At 38.9% G+C, this 18,605-nt stretch overlaps 1 protein-coding gene across 2 annotated transcripts in view; it reads right to left on the minus strand.

The window, feature by feature from the left end:
- CERS6 (ceramide synthase 6) overlaps positions 1 to 18,605 on the minus strand; it is a 350,216-nt gene that overhangs the window by 53,796 nt on the left and 277,815 nt on the right. For both annotated transcript variants that reach the window (XM_066233890.1, XM_066233891.1), the window contains exons 7-8: positions 11,455 to 11,583; positions 9,045 to 9,151 (exon numbers count right to left, since the gene is read on the minus strand). In XM_066233890.1, coding sequence (XP_066089987.1) covers positions 9,045 to 9,151; positions 11,455 to 11,583 — 236 coding nt within the window. The remainder of the gene's footprint in view (positions 1 to 9,044; positions 9,152 to 11,454; positions 11,584 to 18,605) is intronic.

Raw genomic sequence — 18,605 nt, forward strand, 5'->3', positions numbered from 1 at the left:
TAAATGGAAAAGAGCGGATGTGCATTCTTCGCCTGTTACAGTATTTTCTGTAAAGCAACATTCTCAAATAAGACTCTTGATCAAATAAATTTGCAAATCTCTGGTATTAGACTTTATTATAATACCCAGATATTTTCAAAACAAATGAAATGTCCCTACTGAATTTTTCCATAGATGGTATATAAACACATTTTATAATATTTTAAGAAAACAATTTTAAAATGTTTTTCTCTTTCCCCAACAAAAGATTCTTTGCAGTGATGGCACGAAGGGAAAGATCACTTAATACATTAATCCTGTGTAGAGAGTGTTACTAGGATACCGCATTATTTTGTTGACTCAAGTCACTAGAAGACAAAGCTCATTTGAGAGCACAGTCTGCCACTCCACATCCCCACATACAATATTAAGAACAGCTGTGTGCTTTTTGCCTAAGGTAGACAACACTTCAAGAGAACATCCAAAAGCCAAATACATTGCCTGACCAGGCGGTGGCGCAGTGGATAGAGACTTGGACTGGGATGCTGAGGACCCAGGTTTGAAACCCCGAGGTCGCCAGTTTGAGCGTGGGCTCATCTGGTTTGAGCAAGGCTCACCAGCTTGGATTCAAGGTCGCTGGCTTGAGCAAGGGGTTCCTCGGCCTGCTATAGCCCCCCAGTCAATGCACATATGAGAAAGCAATCACTGAGAAACGAAGGTGCCGCAACAAAAGAATTGATGCTTCTCATCTCTCTCCCTTCCAGTCTGTCCCTCTATCTCTGCTTTTTTTTTTCTCTGTCACAGAAAAAAAAAAAAAAAAGCCGAATACATTTAATACATCACTTCATTGCCTACTCATCAAACTAATTTTTTTTTTTTTTGCATTTTTCTGAAGCTGGAAACAGGGAGAGACAGTCAGACAGACTCCCGCATGCGCCCGACCGGGATCCACCCAGCATGCCCACCATGGGGCCACGCTCTGCCCACCAGGGGGCGATGCTCTGCCCATCCTGGGCGTCGCCATGTTGCGACCAGAGCCACTCTAGTGCCTGAGGCAGAGGCCACAGAGCCATCCCCAGTGCCCAGGCCATCTTTGCTCCAATGGAGCCTTGGCTGCGGGAGGGGAAGAGAGAGACAGAGAGGAAGGGGGGGGGGTGGAGAAGCAAATGGGTGCTTCTCCTGTGTGCCCTGGCCGGGAATCGAACCCGGGTCCTCCGCACGCTAGGCCGACGCTCTACCGCTGAGCCAACCGGCCAGGGCCAAACTAATTTTTAATGACCTAGAATAGGAGTTGAAAAACTACTATAAAGACCAAGCTAATAAATATTTTGGGATTAGCAGGCCATATATTCTTTCCCAACTACTCAAACCACTAGAGCAGAAGGCAGCTGAATACAACATATGACAGATGGGCAAGATGGTATTCCAATTAAACTTGATTTATAAAAGCAGGTGATAGGCTGATTTGTACTACAGGCCATAGTTTGCTGACTCTTGGTCTAACTTGAAATTATATTAAAAATCATTATGCTTACATGACATGAAGAGATAATACAACTCAGTAATTATTTTCACTTAATTTCACCCCACCTTAAAAGGTATTTACTTTCCTGGCCAGTTGACTCAGTGGTAGAGTGTTGGCCTGGCGTGTGGAAATTCCGGGTTTGATTCCCAGTCAGGGCACGCAGGAGAAGTGACCATTTGCTTCTCCACCCCTCTCTTTCTCCCTTCCTTTTTTCTCTCTCTCTCTTTTCCCTCCTGAGCCATGGCTCCAATGGTTCAAGCAATTTGTCCTCAAGCACTGAGGATGGCTCCATGGCCTTGCCTGAGGTGCTGAAATAGCTCAAGTGCAGAGTAATGGAGCAGCAGCCCCAGATGGGCAGAGCATCGCCTGGTAGGGGGCTTGCCAGGTGGATCCTGGTCGAGGCACAGGCAGGAGTCTGTCTCTCTGTCTCTCCACCTCTCACTTAATAAAAAAAAAAGAAAAAGAAAAAAGGTATTTAGCCTGACCTGTGGTGGCGCAGTGGATAAAGCGTCGACCTGGAAATGCTGAGGTCGCCGGTTCGAAACCCTGGGCTTGCCTGGTCAAGGCACATATGGGAGTTGATGCTTCCTGCTCCTCCCCCCTTCTCTCTCTCTATCTCTCCTCTCTCTGTCTCTCCCTCTCCTCTCTAAAATGAATAAATAAAAAAAAAAAAATTAAAAAAAAAAAAGAACCAATAAAAAAAAAAAAAAGAAAAAAGGTATTTACTGATACTAATACATTAAAAACATGCCAAACTACTTAACAGCCAAAGATTTCAGGTTTTATATTTCACCTTTTCATATATATTTAACACAAACCAGCACCAAGAAAAACTTCAGAGAAAATCTATCAAGGGATTCTAAAAAAAACAAAACAAAAAACAACACCCCCCCCAAAAAAAACCCCCAGCTTCTCCATATTTGTGAACTCTGAGATTAATCTTATCAGGTATTCAGAAAAGCATATAAACTGCTACTGTAGTAAATATTTTGAAAAATAATTAGAGAAGATGATATTCCCATATGCATCTAGGTGAATTTCAAATCTGATTTATAATGGTTTTTCTTTTTAATTGCAGAGACCTTCAGAGAGTAAAAATCAATAAATAATTCCCCTACGTTGCAGGATAGAGATTAACAGACACATTCAGAGAAGTCCCATGCTTCTGTCTGAACAGCAGCAGACATTCATGGTACATATGTGACTAATTTTCCTGTAACCCAGGGGCCGACATCTGGTGGGACATAAATGGGGACGTGAAAAGTCATCATTTGGTCGTAAGAAGAGGTTCTGGCAACTGTAGTATGCCCATTGCTGGCTGAGTAACGGCTTGTGGACCTGTGGCTTATAGGCAAGAACTGATATGACATATACTTGTGTTTTATAAAATGCTGTGAGATCTATGAAAAGTCCTGGTTATTTGTGGTGGCTAAGGACAGATTTGGTCACTTAGGATTTAAGGGAATAGGGCAACCCTGTGCATACTGAGAACAGAAGTGACTAAAACAAGACTTTTTGAGTCTCGTAACTCAAGAGAAAATTTAAAATTTTACTTTAAAATATCTACGGCATGGTACATTAATCTAGACTAATTGGAGGTAATAAAATGTTATAAAAGTTTCTGACCACCTGGCCACAATGGGAATTATACCTTTAACAATTTATTTTTTAAATGATTAATATTTATAAAGTACTTTATACTTATAGATCATCGCTACAAACAGTATTTCATTTGATCCTTGACATTTCTTGGTAAGGTAGATGGAACAACTGCTATTATTCTTATTTTTCTGATGAGGACACAGATGCAGAGAAGTCACACACCTGGTCTTTAGACTCACAGTGAAGGGGGAGAATCATGACTCAAAGCAAGCAGTCTTCCCACTGGCTATACCATAACACTTCTCTTTCAAGATCTTTGTGCATTTGCATTTTCTGTTACCAGATTTTAATGTATGGCCGAGAGATGACAATGCCTACAATACAGTATCTAGGCTGGGGCAGAATGATAAGGACAATCATTTAAAAATCACTCTTTTCTATGTAACAACTACTAAAAAATACATTTCATCAACAGCTTTATGGCCTGCCTCATAAAGCAGATAATATTATATTGTAGGAAGAACTTAGTAAGTACTTGTTAAATTGAACCGATGTCAGGAGACCAGAGTCCAGAGAGACTCAGTAAATCATTGACTAAGTGAATCACTTTTCTCTTTTTAATAAGAAACTGTACCTATTCACTTCACCATGATTTCAGGAGCTCAACTTAGAAAACAGATGTGAGACCATTTAGAATAGAAAGTGCCTAGTTCACTGAACATATAGTATTGAGTAGCCATTGTGAGTAAGGCACTGTGGCAGACGCTATAATGAGATTGAGCGCAATCTATTCTGTGTGTTTTGAAATTCAACTTCATAAAATATGGGAAATTGTTAGGAACTTTAGGACTTATACACAGACACAGCTGATAAAAGACAAATGCAGATCAATGAAAACAGTAACAGTTTACAATAATGGGTAGGCTTGCCGTCAAAAGGATCAAATCATTGGCTGTCCACGTACAATGTAAAGGCTAAAATACATAGGCCTTTGAATAGCTGCAGTAATGTGAAACACATACCTAATTTTGAAGATTTAGTATGCAATAAAAGAATATAAGTTATCTCAATTTTTTTGAGAAAAAGAGAGAGACCGACAGGAAGAAAGAGAGATGAGAAGCATCAATTTTTCACTGCAGCACCTTAGTTGTTCATTGATTGCTTTCTCATATGTGCCTTGACCGGGGGTCTCCAGCCGAGCCAGTGACCCCTTGGCTCAAGCCAGCGACCTTGGGCTCAAGCCAGTTACCATGGGATCATGTCTATGATCCCATGCTCTAGCTGGTGAGCCTGCATTCAAGGCAGATAAGCCCATGCTCAAGCTGGCAACCTCAGGGGTTCGAACCTGGAACCTCGCATCCCAGTTCATCACTTCATCTATTGCGCCACCACCGATCAGGCCAAGTTGTCTTAATTTGTAATATGAATTACATGTTAAAATAATATTATTCTGAGTTAAATAAAACATTTAAATAGATGTCACATTTTTATTTTTTTTATTTTTTTAATGTAGCTTTTAGAAAATTTAAAATTACTTTGAAGCCTGAATTCTATTTCTATTGGACAGTGCTGTTCTTGAAGGTGTACTATAACCAAAAGAGAAGTCTGGGCAGTGTACAGTTCTAAAAGGCTACTCACGTGTATGCTGTCTTTGTGAGGCAAGGCACAAATGGACCAAAGACGGAACAGAGAATGAACCGAGTGTTATTAAACCCACGAGTTACACAACTTCTGACGGCTCATGGGGGAACACAAATATAGTTAGGGGAATATGGAAGATACTGTTGGTGATTCCAAAAGTGAATGGATTGAAAACTAAAAGAAGTAAAGGGCACAGGAAATACTATTTTTTTTTCTTCCAGCAAAAGCACAAATATTGGAAGGAGCAATAAGTCTAGGAAATACCTGTTAGACCTGAAGCCCAATCTATCTCCAACACTTTCCATCTAGTAGCCAGTGACAATTTCACACACACGTACTCTGCCTATAATGCTTTATTTGCTGATAGAACTCCTTAGTATCCCTTAACCAAACTGTTTACTATATGGGGAGGTGGGTGGATAGAAAGGGACAGACAGATTGGAAGGGAGAGAGATGAAAAGCATCATCTCATAGTTGCGGCACCTTAGTTGTTCATTGGTTGCTTTCCCATACATGTCTTGGTCAGCCAGGGAGCTCCAGCTGAGCCAGTGATCCCTTGCTCAAGCCAGTGACTTTAGGTTTCAAGCTAGTGACCTTTGGGTTCAAGCTGGTGAGCCCACGCTCAAGCTGATGACCTCGGGGTTTCGAATCTGGGTCATCAACATTGCAGGTCAATGCTCTATCCACTGCGCCACTGCCAGGTCAGGCCATACTACTTACTATTGACAATCCATTTATATTACTTATCTCCAGTAAATGGTCACAAAAAACTAATGAATGCTAGGCCCCCTAAATGATAAACTAGAATACTCCAGGGACCTGGAGGGATTCAACTGCAAGTGCTCCAGGGCCTACTCTCTAACTGAATGCCGGCACCCAGCCCAGCACTGGTTACCCAGCAACTGCCCAATAAACTCACCGAGTCCATTAAAAACGGTAGTATATTGGAAGGTTAACAAACCAATATGGACAAGGCTAAGAATAGAAGTTTTAGACTGACAAGCTCAGTACTACAGCTAGAGAGTCAAGCAAGTGGGGGTGGGTACTTAGAAATTAAGAGCCAGGAGTCAAGCAAATTCTCCTAAAATCAAGTCATGCCAGATGGGCCTCATGTTCTGCCTTCACCCAGCCTCTACATGTGCAGAGGATGTCTTACACGCAGAGAAAATCCTCACTTTCCTAAGACCTTTGATCTTTATACCTCTTTTATTACACCTTAACAATGCGGAGAAACAGCAGGCATGACGACAGCAGTTTTAAGACATTCACAAGTAGAAAAATCAGGAAGACTGGTGGTTGAAAAACTGAGGTCAGCCTCAGGTGATCCTTCAGCAGTGCATCAGGAGCTCCTCTGGGGCCGCTTTCCCTGCAGTGAGCCCGGGAAGTGTGAAAGGCACACGTAAAGGTGGAAGGGATAAGTACAGATTGGATGGAGTTCAGAAGACCCTAATATTAGGGGTTATATGAATGGAGTATTTGAAAATAGCACGATGAAATCTAACAGGAGTAAATCTAGTTTGTATAATTCAGTTTATAAATAAATTAGGAATAAAAATATATAAATGAAATTAATTTAAGATGAGGAAGATCTAGTCTGGTGGCACCTCATCTATTTATCAGGTCATCACCAGGATGAAGTGAAAGCCACTGACAGCTAGTGCAACAGCAAGCTGCATTAGAAGAAATGGAGTTCGCATAAAGCAGGGGTCCCCAAACTACGGCCCCCTGAGGCCATTTATCCACCACCACCACCCTGCCGCACTTTCGGAAGGTGCACCTCTTTCATTGGTAGTCAGTGGATGCATCCTGTGCTCCTGGAGTACTGTATGTGGCGGCGCCATAAGCATGGCGTTGCTCACCTACAGTACTACGTCCGGTGACGTGGGACACATGCGTCACGGCTCCGGAAGCGCATCATATCACTTGTTATGGCTAGCAGTGACAAATATGGAACCAGACATTGACCATCTCATTAGCCAAAAGCAGGCCCATAGTTCCCATTGAAATACTGGTCAGTTTGTTGATTTAAATTTACTTGTTCTTTATTTTAAATATTGTATTTGTTCCCGTTTTGTTTTTTTACTTTAAAATAAGATATGTGCAGTGTGCATAGGGATTTGTTCATAGTTTGTTTGTTTTTATAGTCCGGCCCTCCAACGGTCTGAGGGACAGTGACTGGTCCCCTGTGTAAAAAGTTTGGGGACCTCTGGCATAAAGCTTGTTTTAAGTTTTCTTATATTTTGTGCCAGCCAGGCCACACTGGGAACATCATGACAGAGAAACAAAGAGAACAAGGAGGAATACCTGAAGGGAGTAAAGATGCTTTCCAAGGAAGGGGAAGGGAAAGCTTCAGGGTGATACATACTAGAAATCTTCCCATCCTTATGAGTTTCCAATTAGAAGTGGTAGGGGATACTTAGTCTGTTTTCCAAAAGGTGTGTTTTTAAGGAAGGTAGGGGGTCACAGAGCTCTTTGAGGGTCTGATAAAGCTATAGGCCCTCCCCCACCCCAGAGGAAAAAATGATACACACATACATGTTTTTCATGGATCCAAACCAGAAGAAGAACGTCTAGCTTAGAAGTTATAAGGACCCAGGTTTCTGTTTCATATAGGAAACGATTTCTCTCTTGACCTCTAAAGTAGCACTTCTGACCTGGGAAACTGACAGAAAGTTCCCCAATCTGAGAGGAGGGAGAGGGAAAAGCATGTGGAGCCAGTAATCCACAGAGTCTCCCCTAATCTAAAAGGGGCTTTTGATCATTTCACAGTGTTAATGAAAATATTTAAAACGCTGTCTGTGGTGGTCAATCATGTTATAATTTTAAACATAGTACTAACAACACCCATTACTCTCTAGTAACTGAAACAGGGTCAAGAAAAAAAGGTCATTCAGGTGCTAACATATTTACCAGACATATCTGAAAAGAATTTTATTCCTTAGATGCACAACTACAATGGCAGCAGGTATACACATTATTTCTTGTATTACAAACAATAAAATATTTCTCTGTCCTCAAGTTGCCTCTTGACAAACTTGGTGACAGTAAGGAACATGGTGGCAGGAACCCTATAGTGTTTGCAATATAAGCTCGTTTTGTCCTTGGTTACAAGGATCTTTCTACGGATCTAGTTTATGCCATCATGACAGAATATACCCATGAAGTATCTTATTGGTAGCCTTACATAATTTCTATATTCGGGGGTTTATGTTTTAGGTAACTCATTACTATCTAAACCCAAAGAGTTTTTACACATTAACTACTGGGACAGAGAAGAGATACATCTCAAGTTTAATTGCACCCTTAAAGGAAAATAAATAAATCAAAGTACCTGTGAGTGAAGCTAATTTCTTTAAAACTCAGGTTCTCAGAAATACAGAGGAGGGAAACTTCCTAATACTCTTTTGAGAAATAATTCCTGGTTTTTGCCCGAATTCCTTCCACTTAAATTCCTACCACTAGTTCTGCTAATAATCTAGAAAGATCCTCAATCTCGAAATAATTGCAGGCACACTGCATTCAAAATTAATTCAACCATATAAAAGTATGAAGAGGATTATACAGGACAGTGGTTCTCAAACTTCAACGTGGAGCAGAACCCACAGAAAGGCTTGTGAAAACCCAGACCGCAGGGCCCCGTCGCCAGTCTGTGATTCCCTCCGTCCGGGGGCGGGGCCCAGGAGTCGCATTTCTAGGACGTCCCCTGGTGAGGCTCCTGTCACCAGTCCAGGGACAACCCTTCCTGAACCCCAGGTGCAGGAGGATCCCTGAGAGATAACTGGTTGCAACACCATATTTCCTTTATTAATTCCAACTGTCATGGTTAAGATTTTTGAATTATATTCTAGACTGGACCCAAAAATGGCAGACAGCTTTCTGTGGCTTCAGAAGCTATACAGCCACATCCTTCTGACTATCCTGTGGGAAATGCTAGTGAGGAGCTCAGCCTTCTTCTGGAAGGAGAAATCAAGCAGTTTCTCGAGTCCCTCCCTGACTTTCTTCCTCCGAAATAATATTATTTATTTATTTTAACATGTTTTTTTTTCAGTTACAGCTGACATACAATATTATATTAGTTCCAGGTGTACAACACAGTGATTAGACATTAATATACCCTACAGAGGGATCCCCCCTGTAAGCCTGGTACCCATCTGACTCCATCCATAGTTACTATAACATTACTCCCTCACTGTCTTTAAACCTCTTACTAAGTATTTAGAGTAAAATTCAACAGGAAAATGATTCATAAAGCCTACATGGAAGGGGTGACTATCAGAAAGAAGATTGGCATACTCACCAGAGAGGAAATATACCCAGTCGTGTGGTGATAAAAACCATGGCAAACATAACAAACAGGAGATCACAAACTTTCTGAAACTTGGCATAATTTGCCATTTTGGCAGCCTATGAAAGGAAGGAACATAACGAATTAATTTAGTAAAATTGATAAATAAAAAGCTTTGTTCAATATGCATGAGTCTCCTAGAAGTTATAACTTACCAGATGCATAAAACTGCCTGCTACTTTGAAATGTCATTATGCATAATGCATCTGTATTTATAAATTACTCATAAGTCGAGTGCAATGCAGCATTAGCCCTAAGTAGAGCTAGTATCATAGATTTAATAAAATATTCAGCAACCTGAAAAATTCAATTATATGGTTGATTTCACGAAAATAGAAAAATAAGAAAATTCTTGCATTATAAGTGATATTAGCAAGCCAAACACACCAGAACAGGAATCTGCCATAACAGGTCAAAACACAAAGTGTTATATAATTCTTTAAACCTTTAATGAATCCCAAACACTAAAACTACAAAGTTTACAAAGATATATGAAGCCTTTCTGTATTTTGTTTCCTTTCCGCTTAGAATTATAGTTTTCTTTAAACAGAAATAAGGAATATTCTGGGGAGACTGTTTCTTGGCTCAGTCTCATAAATTTAGAAATGAAGAATGTGTCAAAATCATGTTATTTCAATGACTCCATTTAGGTGTAATTTTCAACATTACATTAAAGGGTCATCTCTAGATGAAAGTCCCTAATGTTGAGAGTGTCTATAAGAAGTACTGTAATATTTATGGTAATTATTTAAGTGATTACTTTTTATATTATAAATTATTCTAGGGAAGAAATCACATCTTTTTCTCTACCATCTACTATTTATGAATAATTCTAAGTAAAAACAGATGACACTGAAAACATAGTTTTGCTCGATCACCTCTTTTTACACTCTTACCAAGAATTCACAAGCTAACCCATCCCCCACTCCACCACAGTGTTATGAATTGAAGCTGTCTTCTGAATTTATCATGTTATTTTCTGCTTTTTGGAAAGTTAAATTAGTTGAGTCAAACTTGAAAAGCCTGTTGACAGTGTCCACAGAAGCTACTGTTTAATAGTTTTAAGTAATATACAAAGCTATGAGAGAACTATATTCTTAAGAGAAAATCAATTAACTGAGTGTAAACTTTTAATTTCACGAATATTTTGGGTATGAGACCACAAATTATAGTGAGAAAAAGCATGTCAGCCCGCTTCTGGCTCAGCAGCCATGCAGTTTGTTCTTTTATAGTCACTCACCAGTATTCAATAAAAAAGCATTAAACATCATTTTATGTTATTATTATTTTTTTTGGAAATGTCTAGGCCATAAGTCCCAATTCAAAGAGTTGACAGTCAACATATCTCATTATTAAAAAATTCTCAAGCAATGTTTTATAATACCAAAGAAGACCCAGCTGAGAAGAACACTGGCTTTTAAGCCACGTGCCTGGGATTTCTGGATTATTTTCTTTTCTGGATTAAAGTGCTACATGACGATTCAACCAACATTTTCTGAACTGTGGCTCTGCCCAGCATCATGTCAGCCATTTTCAGAGACTAAAGTTGGCAGATTGTACCGAATTGACTTCAAAACTGTAGAGTACTGATAAATTTCTCCTTTCAAGCATACTTAGGATTTAACCAAATGGTAACTGATTTTCCGGGGATTGCTCTTATAATAATTACAGTTCTCCTTTTAAAAATAAGTGGAATAGAGCCTAGCTTGAAGTACTTAAAAATCACAGTGCCAAATTATCATCTGACATACCCTAGCCCAGTAGGACTATTTTTCTGTTTCATAAACTTATAGAGAGCAAGTTTTTAATAAAGTGCTATATATACTTCAAACCTCAGCCAACTGCCTTTATAGTAGATTCAGTTTTATGGTGCGGGAAATTTCTGCTTATGTTGCAATAACATTATTATTTGAAGGCACCTTTATTCTATATCCACAGTGACAGTAAATGCTTCAAAGGGGCAGACCCAACAGGAATAAAAATCAGAATATAGATTCTAAGACCCACTTGGACATGGAATTTGTACTCTGGTTAAGTTTATTTTTGACCAGTTAGATAAATTTCTCAGTATAAAGAAAAAAAAACTTTAATTATATAATATTACTGTGTAATTAAGAGTGAATACTACATCAAATTTTGCTAACATAATGAAGATTTTTATACAAGAAATTATATACTAAAGTCTCACTTTCCCCAATTTCACCTACAAAGACATATTCTACAGTTTCCAAGCAGTTGTAATTTATTGTCCCCAGCACCATCTAGCATAATATGGAAGTGATAACCTGTGAGACTTCCTGAATTCTAGATTTTGTATTCTGAAAAATAAAAAAATAAAAAAAATAAATAAAAAAGCCTTTACCTCCAGGAAAGCATCAGCTGAATCATGAAGACAGAGAACCAGGGTCCCTACTCGGGCCATATTGTTGACATATGAAAAGGTAATCAAGAAAATAGACACCAGGTGATGCAGGAACATAACGCCGAAGTCCTTGGGGAAAGAAAAACACACCCATGTAAGTGCTTAGCAGTATCGCAACACTTCCATTTATCCATTCAACCAACCATTCAACCAATCCTTTCTGAGGCTCTCTATGGACCTAACAGTGGGAACACGAACATTCCTACCCTCTGCAGGTTTGCCATATAGTAGGAGACACACACAGGAGACGGGTGATTCCTGAGAATATAATAAATGCCAGGACTAAGGCCAGATCATGAAGGGTGTTCTGTACCGACCCAGGAAATTTGATGATCTGGGAGAAATTACTTCAGGATTTTAAGCAAAGAAAGACACTACTCGATCTTTTGGGTAGCAGTGCAGGTCCCACTGGACCACCACTCTAACTGCTGCATCCTTCTCTTGGAGCATGCTCAGTGGGATAGTAAAACAAAAATCATAACAGTGACTTTTCTGATGGGTCCTACACAAACAAGCTCTGAATTTTAACCACTGTCTATTCATTTAAAAGTTTAGTAAAAATAATGAAATACTGGCTCTTCTTATTTGGGTAAACTTCAAGGGAGCTACACTTCCTGGCCCATGTGATAATCATAAAGCCCTTGTCAATCATCTTACTCAGATATTGATTTATCACCTGACCATCTGGACATGCTTTCTTGTAATATGAAATTTCTGTTGCTTAATACAGCCTATCTGGAAGAGGGTAGATGGGGGATAAATGGTGACGAAAGGAGATTTGACTTGGGATGGTTAACACACGATACAACATACCGATGATGTATTACAGAATTGTTCACCTGAACCCTATGTAATTTTATTAGCCAGTGTCACCCCAATAAATTAAATAAAAAGTAAAAAAAATACAGTCTCTCTTTTACTGGTATTTTTACTCTTATTTAGTCTATATTTCTTCCAAAGTAAACTTGAACTTCTCAGGGACTTACATGCCAGGACTGGCTCCAATGGTGACCTACTTGAAGCCTTGGAGAAAGAGGGCTACTGCCCCATAGACCATTCATGTAGAGGACGCACCAATAAATTAGCTAAAATTGAAAGCATATTATGAAACTGAGAGAGGCAGAGAGCAAGTGTGCACACACCCTCTGTTCAGCAGTTGTTAATGTCATAGTCTGGACTTTGAAAGATCAACTTCAACGATTTTTAAAAACAGTTTTAAAACATTCAAACAACAGTCTTTGTTTAGATCATGAAAGTAAAATGATAATTCAAAAGAAATGACATGGTGCTCCTACTAGGTCCTTTTGCCATTTATTTCATTGTATAGTTCCCATATGGAAAACATTTCCAATTATTCTTAATTTATATACCTTGAACCTACGAAGCTACGGATATATTTAGTGTTTAGATTCCTGTGATACAGAACTCTTAAAAATGTCCCTTTATGTTTTATCATGTCAAGCTTTAAATGAAAACGATGAAATAAATTTAAATGTGTATGTTTAAAAAAAAACCCACAATGTGTAAACAGTTCTGTACATACTTTGGTGAACATGTCCATCCATTACTTTTTTGCCTCGGAAAGTACCAAACATTGATAACCACACATAATGATTTATTACTAGTACAGTAATCCCTCACTGACAACAGTTGATAGGTTCTGTGACTATAAGTAAAACGACTTAAAATGAAACCAATTTTACCATGGGCTAATTGACATACACAAGAGTTGAATTTCTATAGCATCTCATTGTTAATTAATGAAATGACTGGACAAAATGGCATTATTTGAAGATCTGCTGTATTAGTATCCTAAATCAGGTCAGATAATTTTTTAAATGAAGTGCAACTATTTCTCTTATTTTCAATGAACTTATTAGCTGTGTTGCATGGACAGTGAATACCATTGTTGGAAGAATCTTTTGTCTTGAATCTGTGAAGTCTATCTGCCTGCAGTGAAAGTGCAGAACTGCAGAAATGAGTCTTGCAAACTTCTGCCACCTGTTGACCTACCACTATGCTCCTCCCTCCAGAGCCACAGCACATCCAGTTCTCAGCTCAGTGGCAGAGAAATGATGACCATGCTCTGAGTTTATAAGTGATTATGTATCAATTTACCAGTTTTACATACTTCTCCTGACTGTCTCTGTTTTGGTAGCGTCTAGGATTTTCCTAAATCATTAAGGTTGGATGATACCAAAATGCTGCAGGCATACAATAACAATTGCTCTGACAGGGTTTCCAACTGGAAGATAAAATATGTTCTCTCCAGACTGCTATCCAAAATGTATTAGGTTCCATCACCTACCAGATAATAGCTATTTCAAAACAAAGAATCAGTTAACATGGAGCTACCCTATTAACTGATATTTTAAACTGTTCCCTAAACAAAATTAAACAAAAACATTCAATTCTTAAAACAACAGTTCAGTGAGTTTATATCTGCCCATGCTTATTACACAGGTTTTAAAGTCACATTTCCCATTGTTCATCCCTGAATCATTGCTCTTGAGTCACGGAAAGAGAATGAGTTTTTCTCTATTTAATTTTAAAATAAATAAATATAAATTGATTAAAATTTATATTTTAATCAATTCACTTATGGAGACTTAGGAGAATTTTTGTTTTTACTTAGGAGAAATCTATAATTAAGTTTCCTGATTTGTATCTGATACAAATGTCAATAAACAACATAAAACTCTTGGGAATATATCAAGAAACCTCTGCCTGACCTGTGGTGGTGCAGTGGATAAAGCATCGACCTGGAACTCTGAGGTTGCCGGTTCAAAACCCTCGGCTTGCCTGGTCAAGGCACCTACAAGCAGCAAGTTCATGCTTCCCGCTTCTCCCTGCCCCCAATCCTTTCTCTCTCTCTCTAAAATCAATAAATAAAAAATCTTAAGAACCCTCTGAAAATAAGAGCCTCCTTGTTCAAAGTTTGTTTTGTGAAGATGATTTATGCATATAAATCCCGTGGTCCTAGAAAAAAATTATTACTGAGGGACTCAGAGGTATGCCCATGGCAGAAGACCGATTTTCATTATACAGTCATATTTGTATGAATATGAAAAAAGCATGAATAGTAAATTTTGTGTTATATTTCTGCTTCAGAAAGGCATTATACACAATGAAATGCCTTTAATAAAAGCCATATAATCATTGTTTTTTATGTATTACATCTCATCCTGACACAATTTTTTAAGTAGATACAATCTGGTCCAAATAACAATTTCTAAACAAATTGTGAATTTGGAATTTCCCAGTGCAGAGTGGGCAACTCCCAGCCTCACCTTTGCTACTGTTGAAGTGACCGGTGTGTGTATACAGATGTGCACATGGCTGCAGGAGCCGTAGCAGTTGAGGGTAAGGATGTTTCACTGCATTTTTAGTAGCAGCATTTGGGTAGAGAGAGTGAATGTTTGCTGACCCTCAGACTGAAGACTAATTCCGAAAGCCCATATTCAAAACCAGACTGGCCAGGCCACCTGTTTGTGTGGTGTCTCCAACCTCCTGCCCTTCTGCCATATTCTTTTTGGACATATTCATAGTGATCATGAAGGGTTCCTTCTATGATTCCTGCCTAATGTTTACCCAGACCTCAGGCTTCATGTCAGTGAAGAACATTCTTCTATGTTAATTACCAGAGACAGGTGAAAAATTTGGTGTGGTTGTGACTCAAACTTCATTAGAATAAGTCTAAAATAAAAAAATTCAAGGAAGAGCCATCCATATTAATAGCGGGACCCGATAAGATAATGCTATTTATTTTTTCCTTACTACATTTCCAAATGATATTTAGAAAACTGAGGGCAGAGTCTCTTAGTCTGTTCTGTGCAGCTTCCACATCAGTTAATGCCTGGGTGCAGGGAAAATGCCAGCTCTTTGGGCTCCGGCCCCAACTATTAGAATGAGAATCAGCATCCTTAACTCAGTTCTCCAGGGGAATTTTATGCATAATAAAATATTAGCCAGATGGATCACCCTCGCATTAATATAATACATGTCCTAGAAGAACATGTCTGATATTCAACGTGTTGAAACTCCCTTTGCAATGATCAGGCTGCAGAGAGTCTTTGAAGTAATACTGTGTCTTCAAGAGGCACAAGAAATTCATCTTCATGAACATGTTTTTGTAAAAGCAAAATGAACTCATTTCTTTAAAAAATGAATCAAAACAATAAACACTACAAACAAGGAAATTAAGTTCCCATTTGTTTGATCAAGTACTAATAATTTCATGCAGTTTCTTTTGGAAATAATCTTTGCAACAAATAAAAACACTGGGGTACCTTCTCAAAAAAGGAATAAGAAGACCAAGATTTTAAGTGATGGCTGATTTACATGTGCAGGGATGGTAAAGAATATGAAATACTTCTAAACTGCAAGGCAAAGGAAAGACACTGCTCTCTCAGATACAAATGTCATGCATTAGCTTTCCCGAGTTTAATTAAATAAAACTAATAGATATAATTAATAAGCTTATAGTCTAAGTCATAGGACTAAAAATCAGGTAATCAGTGCCAGGTTATTCATTTAACAGATTTCAAACTACGGAACAGAAAGACAACAGCATTTAATGAAAACTGCAGCAACAACGGATATCCCTCATTTTTATTTGTCTTGCTTTTTTAAAGAATAGTTTTCTTATTTAAGCCTTCAAGATACACAGAAATGTGTATGATCCTCAACAGAGAAAAATGCTGTCTTTTCTTCTAGAAATAAATAACAAATAGTCTTCCTGCTCTATACTTGGCATTTTTGCAACGGGGGTAAATTAGCATTGGGAAGCGCCAGGCTTTGCAGGACGTTGTGTGGGGGTGTGGCTGCTGGGGAGTGTGGCTGCTCTGGAGTGTGGCTGCTCTGGAGTGTGGCTGCTGGGGAGTGTGGCTGCTGGGGAGTGTGGCTGCTGGGGAGTGTGGCTGCTCGGGCTCCGTCTCTTCTCCAGAATGAATACAGAGACAGAAGTGGGGAGAATTTCAGACAAAGCTTACATATGCCAAGAACAATCATAGTTTAAATACTTTTCCCACTGTGGGAATATGAAAATATAATAGACTCTCAACCTCTCAACCTTTGGCTATGAATAGCTGAAGTCCTTATTAACAGCATGTATATATTTATACATACACATACTCATAAAACCTTGTAAAAAAGAAGAAAAACAAGAGACTAAAATAAAATCTAGATCTTGAGACAATGACTGAAATAAAAGTATATTTAGGGTGATTTACAGAAATCAGTTGATTCTGATTTGTTGCATATTAAGCAATCTGAGGGAAATTACACCTTTCTCTTACCAGTGCCTGACACGAAAAGTTCTCATAATGTATGTTAAGTGTAAACCTTTGCGTATCTGCAATCTTCCACAATTTATTTGGTTAGTATACTTTTAAGCAGCCTACATTTTGATTCACTATAAAGAGAATTGGTTAAAAATGTGCCATTTAAAGAAAGGTATTTCAAATAACATGGCTCTTCAAAAACTGTAAAGTTCACTTTTATTCTTATGCATAGCCTATGCACTCAAGGGTAAATATTTATGGGGAAATTTGGAAAGGGATGAAAAAATGTGACTTATTTGGGAAATGTCTGTTCAATTATAAAGTGGAGACATTCAAGCAGGTGTGATTCAATGATCCCTTCTCTAAAATTCAGTCTATGAATAGAACTTCATTCACACTAAACCTAGAGTCAAATTTATTTTCACACATTTTCTAAATAGACTAGATTTTTTCCTCTTTTGGACTAACTATATACAGATTTAGGTCCTTGAGGGAGATAACTGTCACATACAAACATTCTGAAAAACAGTAAGTGCCAAGAAATTACTTGGTTAAAGACTTTATATTTACCACTGTTCCTATCAAAATGTTTTAAAAATATGTACTGATATGATGTAACTATCTACTAGCCATTCTCAGATGTGATGCCCTCACTGCTCACCAAATACGCACATCCAGGTCACTCTACTTTAGAGCCTAAGAAGGTGCACTCAGCCTCCAGGCCAGATCTGGCCCTCCACTTGCTTTTGAGAAAAAGGGGATGATAGGATGGGATAAACCTGAAGGGAAGTGGGGAGGGAGTTATGGGGAGGGGGGCAAAGGAGATGTTGAGGGGAATATGGGGGGATGCATTTGGGGCAACTCTAGAATCTATGTAAACACAATAAATTAAAATTAAAAAAAGAAAAAAAAAGCAAGCAAAAAAAAAAAAAAAGAAAGATTTACTGAAACTCTGCCATATCCATCTGTTTAATTATTGTCTGTGGCACAGTCCTTGCTACAATGGCAGGGTTGAGTAGTTTCAACAGTGACTATGTGGGCTACAAGTTTAAAATATTTACCATATGGCCCTTTATAGAGATGTCTGATGACCCTGTCCTCAGAACCACACCAAAGGGCGTACTATGGGAAGCTCAGTCACGGGGTCTGAGCTGTGGCACCTGTGGCGTCTTGGGGCCATCCTCATCACATTCTCTTCAGATGAGGAATAAGCAAGACCAGGTTTCCAGGGAGCAGGTGTGGGTGGCCCACGCCATCTCTCTCCTGGGGGAGCCGTCTCTCTCCCGGGGGAGCCGTACAGCAGCGATCCTGACACTGAGATGGTGTGGGCCCTGAGGGCACGCCCAAGGCGGACACAGGCCGATTTCACCAGCTGACCCACAGTTCCTGAACCTCACCAAGGTGGATGACTAAATCCACTCTGAATTTTCAAAAATATTTTGAGAAAATAGGGGTAGATGTATTGGACCCAGAAGAACTCAAATCAGTACCAACTAAAGCGAAGAAGTAGAGGCCATTCTGTTTGAAGTTTGATGGGGTTAGAGAAGACTTCAAGCTATGGTGCTTTGCTATGACTGGATTGTTCTCAAGGCTACAGTGAGGAAAACACCATCTTTTCCCCGAAGATACAATTTTTTTGATACAATATATATATTGCCATTGAAATTGCCTGAACTAGAAAGGCCATAACAAAGCAGTTTACAACAGTACTCAGGACAAAGGAGGAAAAGGGGCCAACAGAGAAGAAAAAGAGAAAACCAACAAAGGAGAAAAGAGAGAAAAAGAAACCAACAAAAAAATCAACAGAAG

This window comes from Saccopteryx bilineata, chromosome 5, assembly GCF_036850765.1.
Source record: "Saccopteryx bilineata isolate mSacBil1 chromosome 5, mSacBil1_pri_phased_curated, whole genome shotgun sequence".
In the NCBI taxonomy this organism is placed as follows: domain Eukaryota; kingdom Metazoa; phylum Chordata; class Mammalia; order Chiroptera; family Emballonuridae; genus Saccopteryx; species Saccopteryx bilineata.